The following is a 9904-nucleotide window of genomic DNA, read 5'->3' on the forward strand; positions in this document are numbered from 1 at the left end:
CAGCTCTTCTCCATATAATAATCAAAAGACTGCCTCACCGCTACTGCGTCTAGTTGCATTTTTAGCTCTTTTTTATCGGCGAATGTTTGACCACAACAGAAATTGGTTCCGTCGGTGAAGGAGTGTCCCGCTTGTGATTTCATTTCACGATCTTCTTCATCATCTTGTGAGTCCAATGAAAAGTCTTCCATATGCATAGAATAATCTTCTATATTAATTGTATCATCGACATCGTTCTCGTAATCATTCAAATCATCGTTGACTGCCGGGCGCCGCGGTGGGGGTGCTGATGAATTCAGCGGTCCTTCAAAGGACCTCTCAACCACATTTATCCTCAAAATTGGCCTAAATCCATCTACATCAGCATCCATTATGTACGTCAGCACACTTACATCGCTATTTATGATCGTAGGATTCACCTTTTCCCTCGAATGCATTACATAACTAATCACCAAGTCGCTCGGCGCGCAATCTAGATCCCCGCTCTGCATTACGCTTGCAACAAATTCGCTGTACGAACTGTTGCGGCGAACAGGAATGGGAATTGTCACCTTGGTAAATGATCTCCATTTCCAACATTTTGAAGTCTCCACCCATTCTCCCATGAAATCACCAGAATCCAGAACAAATTCTGCAATAGACATCCTAGAATTAAGCTTCGATCGATGGTAGATTATGCTTATGGTCTATGTCGTGTTGTATGCACGGTCGATGACTGGCGAGGACAGGTCGATGACTGTGCAGATTTCCGTACAAATATTTGAAATTGCAAATATTGCTTGTAATCAATGATTGTTGGGTTTATGGAATAAAGAAATGAACTTGGAGTCACCTGAGCTGCTGTAATGCACTTTCTAAAGTGGTTTTGAGTAATGTGAGTGATTTAAAGCTTTTTAACAATGGTGGGAAATGTGTTTGAGAAGATAGGAAACAAATGGGGTAACAATGGATGCAATGGACAAGCTTATGATGCCTGTGGACTAATTTACAGCTGATCGCCAGAAAATAACGCCAGAAAAGTGGCCAGAATCGGAGTTTTTTGGTGGAAAAAATAACCACTTTCTATTCTTAACTTTTGGAATTATTTTTTTTAATATTTTTGGAAACCTAGATATTTTTTATATATATATAGTGGTGGATGATGGAGTGGGTTGAAGTGTATTATTAGAAATTTGTGGGTGAATTTATTAAGTTGGAAGTATTGGGTTAAAGTGAACTATTATAAAGGTTGAGGCTGAAATTGTTAAGTTGGAAAAGTTGGTGGTGAGGTGGAATTAAGTGGATATTTGGCAAAGGATTTAAAACTTGTGGGTATTTGATAAAATAGTTTGTATAAAGAGTCTTTTTGGCATAAAGGCATACTTTGTAATGGCATAAACAATTTTTTTTTTCTGACTTGCACCGGGTATTCAAGACTCTTCGAGTCCCGACTAATCCCGAGGGTGCACAGGTCCTCGGCAAGGAGTTTCCCGTAAGTGCACCACAGGTAATTCAGGGTTTGACCCTCAGAAATTGTTTGCACCCAGTGGGAATTGAACTTGAGACCGAACTTGAGACTTTGTAAGGGAGCACCCCAAAGCTCAAGTAAATTACCACCAGACCAACCCTGAGGGTTATTTATCAATTACTTTACGGGATATCAATTAAACCATTTTCGTTATTTATCGATTAGTACCTGTGCTGGAGGGGAATCCAAGAAATTAATAGTTGCACTACGGATCAAATTTAAGATAAAAACATCAAGTCTAAGAAACTACAACAATTACAGGCCTTATCACTCTTTAATTTGCAAGGCCAGAAAAGAATGATAAGCACATTCAGAAAGTTAAAACAAGAGAAATTGCACTTCCCAACCTTAGAAAACAAAGAGTTAAAAAGTACCTTCCAGGATGTGAAGAATGTTGATGATGCTATTGGTTTATTCAAACAAATGATACTTGCCCGACCTCCGCCTTCAGTTAAGCTATTTACTCAATTGTTGAAGCTCGTTGTGAAGAATAAACAATACTCCGTTGTTATTCACATGTTTAAAGAAATTCATACTTTGGGAATACCTTTAATTTTGACAAATATATTCTGGCTATTGTGATGAATTCCTATTGTCGTTTGAAAAGGGTGGATTGTGGGTTTGCTGTCTTAGGAGTCTCCACTTTAAATATATGATTCAAAAGGGTATTGATCCAGATGTATTCACATGCAACGCATTGATAGATGGGTACTGTTTGCAAGGTCGGATACATGAAGCAAAACAAGTGTTTGATTCTATGGTTCAGAGGGGTGTTCAACCTGACACTACTAGTTACACCATTCTAATCAATGGTTATTGAAAAAGAATAGAAACAGAAAAAGCCATAGATCTCGTGAGAGAAATGTGTCTAAAACAAATAAAACCTGATATCGTAACATACAACACTGTCTTGCAGGGAGATTTTCCGTTGCGCAAAAGATGTATGATGAGATGAATGTTTTAGGATACCATCGTGATACTCACACTTATTGTATCATGCTAGATGGTTTGTGCAGGAATGGACATGTTGAAGAAGCTCTGGTGTTTCTTCGAGAACTGGAAAGAAGGAATGTTGACCGCAGCAGTGCTATGCATGTTATTGTTATCACCGGATTGTGCAAAAAAGGAAAGCTCGATATTGCTCAAGATATATCCAATAAAGTTTGTTCCGATGGTTTACATCTTACTGTGAGGTTGTACAATACAATGATAAATGGCCTTTGCCGGGAGGGTTTACTAGATGAAGCAAAAGACTTGATGAGGAAGATGGAGCAAAATGGTTTTTCACCTGAAGGTTTTACTTATGATTTTATTTTGCAAGGGTTTCTTAAAAGTGAGAAGTTACATGAGGTATTTCCACTTCTGCAAGAAATGGTTCAGAAGGGTTTCTCTCCTAATGCATATACATTTGAGCTACTCGACATGATCCATGAGGTTAAAACCCAAATATTTGAAGTGATTATGTCTTAAAATTCGGTAAAGGGACAATACGCAACAGCCACTTGGTGTGTTGTTTGTCCAATTTCACCTCCCTGAAAAAGAATCAATTGCTTTTAGTTTGGGGAGTATGATAAACTAGTCAAACATAATTGTGGTAAGAAACTAGTAGCAACTACTCTTGCTTTTGTTAGCTAAAAAAGGAAGGAATATTGGAAGAAAAGAAGAATCTTACAATGCCATACAACAACATACATGCGATCCCAATGGATCTGAAGAGGATGGGGTGTACGTGACCATAATCCTACTTTGTGTGAGTTACAACGGGCAACAATAAGGGTAAAATATGTGAATCTGGAAACTTGCAACATTTTGAAAGGTACTTTATCTCTTTGTTTCTATGCTAAAAGATCCAAAATTGACTTTTTATTCCCTGATGATCCTTTTTGTTTTTGGTTGGAAAGAAGTGCGGTTTCATACTTGATTTTTAATTTCTGAATGTGCTATCATTCTTCTAGCTTTGCAAATTAAAGAGTGCAAAGGCCCATAATTTTTACTCCATCTTCAATTTATGTGTCTTACTTTCTTTTTAAGTCTATTTTCTTTAAGTATGACACAATTCATTAATTCTAACATGCACCCAAGGGTGTGACCTAATGGTCAATGACATGGGTTGAGCACCAAGGTCTCAGGTCTAATTCCTAGCAGAGAGAAAACACTAGGTGATTTCTTCTCAAACAGAGAGAAGACATTAGGTGATTTCTTCCCATCAAAATCGCAGAACAATCAACTCTTTATCATGGGCAAGTTGTATGCCTAGCTTTCAACAAACATCTTTGGGTAACGAGTTTATCTTATTACATCAAAGTTATTTTTCATGAATTTTCATCTTATAATCCGATCTCGGCGTGCTCGATCTATCGATGCACACCAATACATAATCAATGTAAGATTTTATTTCATGTAATGTATAATGCATGACTTCCTTACAATCTACAATAGAAGTCATTTAGAGTTGTTTCAACATATTTGCAAATGCCAAATATTTTAAAAAGTTATTATTATTAGTATTATGACTTATGACTGACTTTTCTGAAGTAGTCAATTTTCATAATATACTTCTAATGAATATCTTACAATATTTATGATTAAGAAATTATTATCTGCCAATTTTGGAGAAACTAGTCAATGGGACGAAATGGATAGTGTCATTTGGAAAATTAATGATCCTAAAATGAAGATAAATATACTGACGTAAATTCAGCAGTGCATGCAGGCACCATTTTGTGTTCATCTATTCTCTATTGTTTTCTACTAGTACTAGTAGTTTTATCTTAACAACAACAACATTACACCTAGTCTAATCCCATAAGTGGGGTCTGGGAGGATAGTGTATGCAGACCTTATCCCTACCTTTGTGGGTAGAGAGCTTGTTTCCTATAAGACCCTCGTCTCAAGAAAAATGTTTTTCAGAACAACACCGACTGTTCATCTTAACGAGCTTCAATAATGCAATTCAGGGAGGAGTCTGTATTTGGGCACTGGATCACTTCGGACTTGGAGAATGTGTGATGTTGAGCCTTCTCAAAAAAAAGAATGTGTGACGTTGAGTCAGGGTTTAGTGAACCAACTGGTTGCGCCTCAGTTGAAGTATCTGGCCCCTTTTTCGTTGCCTAGGTTACACCTTTTGAATATCCCATAAGGGAATTTTTTCTACTCCCCCCAGTCTTCATGTTACACCACACGAACGCCCCTTTCGTCATAAGGCGCGGATTTAGACCAAGGGGAATCTCTATAGGAACTAGTCCCAACTATTCTGCACATAGGAGATCTAGACACATCTCCAAGGGCCAGGGTTATGGGGGAAAGATGTAGAATTAAAATCTATTACGCAGGGCCAGCTGCCGGGGCGTGAGCTGCTGCAGAGGAAGCCACTTTATCCTCAGGCTTATCATCACTTGATATGCCTTTTGTCGACGTTGCTATCATACTTTCACTGGTTAATTCTGCAGCAACCCATCGTTGGGATCTCCTGACAGTGAAGGACAAATCATTCAAGCTGCTATCATTTCTCACCTAGAAATTCAACTTGAGTGATCACAAACAGTGCCTGCATAAGATAACTTGAAAGTCAATTTTGAACTTCCTTTGAGGACATACTTGAGACTAAGGGAGGGCAGTACCCTTCTTTTGGCTATTGTTTTGGATCAATCTGTTATCAGTTCATTGTATGCATCGTTGCAGGAATTAGACGTTTGTTCCTGCAGCATGATGGTGCTCTTAAGCAGTTGAGTTAGCTTCAAAAATTATTTTCCTGCAATCAAGTGATGCAGCTTAAGTTTTCAAAGAAGGAACCATTGTGTAAGATATGTAAGGTAAATGAATCTCAATCTAATGTAACTGAGCTACTTCCAACAATGACTCTCTTTTATCACTCGTTATATGCGATAGTTGATGAAGTTGTTACTTATGTGTGAAATAGTCAGCTCAGCAAAAGAAAAAGAATAATGAGAAAATTAGGGTCACTGATCTATTTCAAATTACAGTCTCTCTTTAATTTTAATGTTTGGAATGTCTTGTTGAATAGTGTTTAGGCTATAGGTATAGGTTTAGAATATAAGATATATGGTGGTTAGGCCCAGAATATCTGTTCAATATATTGAGTTCTTACATTGGAAGAAAACTTTGAGGCATCAATATGAAAGTGATCATCAACCTGGTATCGCGCCACCAAAATGCTTTCATTTCATAGCAGGCAAGTCATTGATACCTCTATTATTGCATAATTATGTAGCATAGAAAATAGTATCTTTTATGAACGAAATGATCATTACTTCATGATTTCTCAATTTGATGGTTAGTATATATGTTAAAATAGTAACCTCCATCACCATTATCAATTTATCAGTATGTCTTTTAAATTGATCATACACATCTTCAAATATTTTGCATTTTTTTTTAAAGGAACGAAGACGGTGGAATTTTAATTTCATCAGCAAAGCTGTATAAATTTTATTGAAATTTCTTTTCATTTAAGGATTCAAAGAGCAAATTGATTAGAGAATACACATCAACTTTACATAAACTATCTCATTGCATGAATCAGAGATTCTTATTAATTCACCCTTAGCTCTATTAGACAGAACTTCTCTATTTTTTGCTTTCTGAGTTTCTTTGCGTTGAAGCGTAATTGATTTAGATTTGTGTCGTGTAAGACTCATTTAACCTTCTGTTTGGATGATGGTTTTCCATGATTTGGTATGGTATAGTTATTAAGAGAACCATGTTGTTTTGATTATTTCTTAAAATATATGGTATGGTACGATTTAGTTTCATGGTTTGGTAACCATGAAAACCCCTCATTTTACATAACCACCAATTTGGTGGTATCTCATGATTCTCTTATTTTTTTTTTCATTTATACCCTTAATATTATATAATCCCACTTTATCTTTCACCTTATATTATTTAACTCCACCCCCTACCTCGGACCCCACCCTACTAGCCTCGCCCCCCGCCCCTACCTTGACCCGACCCGACCCCCACTCCAATTTTTTTAATTTATTTTTTAAAAATATTTCAAAAACTTGTTCTTACTCGATGCTCACCTCCAACCCACCACCTACAACCCTCCTCCCCCGCCATTTTATTTTTTAAAACTTTCAAGAAAATTTTCTTACATCACCCCTACCCCCTACTAGCCCTCTCCCCTTTCCCCGACACACACAAAAAAATTAAATTAATAGTTAAAAAAAAAAATTAGAACTCCTTTTCTTACCCCCACCCCCTACCCCTACTCCATTACCCACATCCCTAAATATTTATTTAAAAAAATTATTTTTTTCTTACTCTGGCCCCCTTTGTCATATTCGTTTTTATTATTTTGTGTTAAATATATATAAATGTTTTTTAAAAATATTTTTTTACTTGTGTTACAAACACAAGAAAATAAGTAAGAAACAATTTATTTTCTTGAAAAAAAATTCTTTTTTGAATTTGCTGAACACACTCATAGCATACACAAAAAATGCGTTCACTTTCTACTTGTCATTGATGTCGCGTTTCAATACACCAAAAAAAAAAAAAAATTGTTACGTGACATCAATGACAAGTAGAAAGTTTGAATACATGAATTTAACAAAATATATCTACATGGCATAATTTATGAAAAATTAGTAGGAAGAAAATTATTTTATTAATAATTATATTAATAAATTTAATATTTATAATAATTGAAGATATTTTAATAAACTTATCAGTTACGGTACAGTATCATATTGTCAAATCAAATAATACAATACCATTATGAAATCATGGCGTAAGGAGAAAGCGCTCCTAAAAGAATCTTTCTGCCGGTTAAAAATAAGAGATATCCTATGTATTCCATTATAACCCTTGTTGGTTGGGGTTTAGGATGTCAATATGTTAGATTAATCCAACTATAAAAAATATAAAATCATGAGAATTAAAGGCACAAAAATAAAATAAAGTGGAGACAATGAATCCTTTCCGGAAAATAGAGAGATAAATTACGTCATTAGATGAATCCAGTTCAAAAAGGTATACTTATCATTCTTCAAACAGTACTGAAAAAGTTTAAAACATGATTAAAGTTATTTTTGTCATAATACTTACAGAAAAATATTTGTGAAGATGAAAAAAAGATACGTATATATATTATTATCACATATAATATCTATTTTAAGAAAATGAGCAGAAAGAAGAAAAATAATCATACAAACGAGGTGAAGAAAGTAGAAGATTTAACACGAATCACTTATTGCTAAAAATTTTCAAAAAAAAAAAACAATTCAAGGGGAAAATGTCTATCTTTTTGCGAATTTTAGCAAAATTTCTGATGTTTAAAAGACCCTAATTAATTAGTAGCCTCTTCCAAATACTCCAACTATGCACCCTCCTCCAATATTTCTAAATAAATAATAATTTGGTCAGCATTCTATTTAAAATTACATAAATACAAAACTTGTCAATTGATGATATGAAAAATTATATCTGAGAATTTTTTCATTGGATCAAAAATGAAGAATTGACAGTAGAAATTCAAGAGAAACCAGATTTGAATGTTGAACTTCCTTAGATTCACGTTTGATAGTGTTAAAATCTATTAAAAAGACACATGGAAAATTACTCTTGCACTTCCTAGAATAATCGTAACAACTCTAATTAAGAAGCATGCAAATACTTTGATAAATAAAAATTCTAACTAAGAAGATAAATTATTATTATTATTATTATTATTATTATAGGAACTACAATATTCATCATAAATTGAGAAACCAAAACAACTATTAACCTTCTACTAATTAAAAAGATTAACCCTGAGTTAAGCAATTAGTTTCAACCATTCATTTCATTTTTAAGAAACAGTTAACTTTCAGCTTCGCTGGCCATTTTGAAGTCCAACTTATATTCTTACCTAGCCAACTAACCTCAATTTTTTTGTTCAACTCCACCTCAAGAGAGAGAAGAAACCAATCCAATCAGTATCCTACATATAATATTATTAAATTAATAATAATGACAACAATAGATACAATAAATTACAAGAATAATCAATCATTGACTATTATAGTACTAATGAAAATTACTCACCTGATTTTATGACATGTGGCCCCCTTTGCAATAACAGCGTGAAGGCGACGATCTCCAACTCCGGCGACGAATTTTCTTTCTTTGTTTCTTTCGTTTTCAAATTATCTGTCGTTTTTAGATTGATTGTTTTATCATTTTTATTGTTATATTGACAAGGTAATTTTGATAATTACATACTTATTTATAGAAAAACATATTAATTAAGTAGACATTTAACATATTTTTTTAGTTTTTTTATCTTAATTGTTTTATCAAAATTAAATTTTAGTTTTTTATTAAAAAAATAACGTATTATCAAAATTACTTTTATTTTTTCTAAAAAAAAAATAAAAAATTTTTAATCTCTTTTATGAATAAAAGATTTTGAATCTCTTTAAATAAAACATCCATTTTCTCATTATAACACACAACATAATTCACAATTTAATTTTTAAAGAATATTATTTATGAGGAGATTATTCTCTTAATATATTTTTATGCTTTTTAAAATACAAGCCAACTAATCAATTATATTAATAATATATTTTTTTTATCGTTTGAATTATCATATTTATGTTTCGTTTGGACATGAAAATCATAATTTTTTGAAGATAGATTTGGAGTTGTGTTTGACCATGAATATAAATTAAAGTTGTTTTTAAAATTTTGTGAGAGAAGTATGAATGAAAACTGATTTCACCTTTTTAAATATAATTTTAAAATTATATTTGAAATTTTCGTAATCAAACACCTACTATTTTCATTTTTTTTGTGAAAGTAAAATAATTTTTTTTTTTTTTTATGACCAAACAATTACTTATAATTTAGGAACTATTAACTTTCGGACTAAGTATTACCAATTTCAGAACCAAGAGTAATGGGTGCAACGTACAAAAACGGCAAATAATTTAAGACCGACGAATACTTTTCTTTTACTTGTTCAAATCAACTTTCTTATACCTGTTTTCAAAACGTGGCATGTTCTTCCAGCTGTTTTCTTTTTCACCTTGGACCCCACACGCTTTCTGACCTTTCTATATAAACCTTTGCCCCTACCTTCTCCTTTACTCATCTCAGCTGTATCAGCTATCTCTCTCTCATTCACTATATTTTCGGCTCCCTCCACAATCGACTACACATTTTCTGACTGATATTTTTGAGCTATGGCATTGAACAATATGACTTTGTTTTTCGCCGTTATGGCAATTCTTTCAATGGTTGCTTCAGCTCAGGAAGCAACATTGGCTCCGGCACCATCTCCCGACCAAGGTGGCGCGTTTTCTCTACCGGCACCTGCTGCGATTATTTGCTCCTCGTTAATCTTGTCCGTTGCAGCTCTTCTCAGGAACTAGATCCATGGCTCATTGA

General features: G+C 33.8%; 1 protein-coding gene across 1 annotated transcript; it reads left to right on the forward strand.

The window, feature by feature from the left end:
- Positions 1–2159: 2159 nt before the first annotated feature.
- Positions 2160–2977, forward strand: LOC124898139 (pentatricopeptide repeat-containing protein At1g12300, mitochondrial-like). The gene is made up of 2 exons (XM_047411804.1): positions 2160–2319; positions 2424–2977. Exons 1-2 carry the CDS (start codon positions 2160–2162, stop codon positions 2975–2977), a joined length of 714 nt encoding a protein of 237 aa, XP_047267760.1.
- The last annotated feature ends 6927 nt before the right edge of the window (positions 2978–9904 follow it).

The sequence above is a fragment of the Capsicum annuum genome, chromosome 1, assembly GCF_002878395.1.
Source record: "Capsicum annuum cultivar UCD-10X-F1 chromosome 1, UCD10Xv1.1, whole genome shotgun sequence".
Taxonomy (NCBI): domain Eukaryota; kingdom Viridiplantae; phylum Streptophyta; class Magnoliopsida; order Solanales; family Solanaceae; genus Capsicum; species Capsicum annuum.

Excerpts from the sequence above, each read along its gene's own strand:
- LOC124898139 (XM_047411804.1), top strand. The coding sequence starts at position 2,160 with ATGATTCAAAAGGGTATTGATCCAGATGTATTCACATGCAACGCATTG. Across the intron at positions 2,320-2,423 it reads TTACACCATTCTAATCAATG|GGAGATTTTCCGTTGCGCAA; the intron begins GTTATTGAAAAA and ends ACTGTCTTGCAG.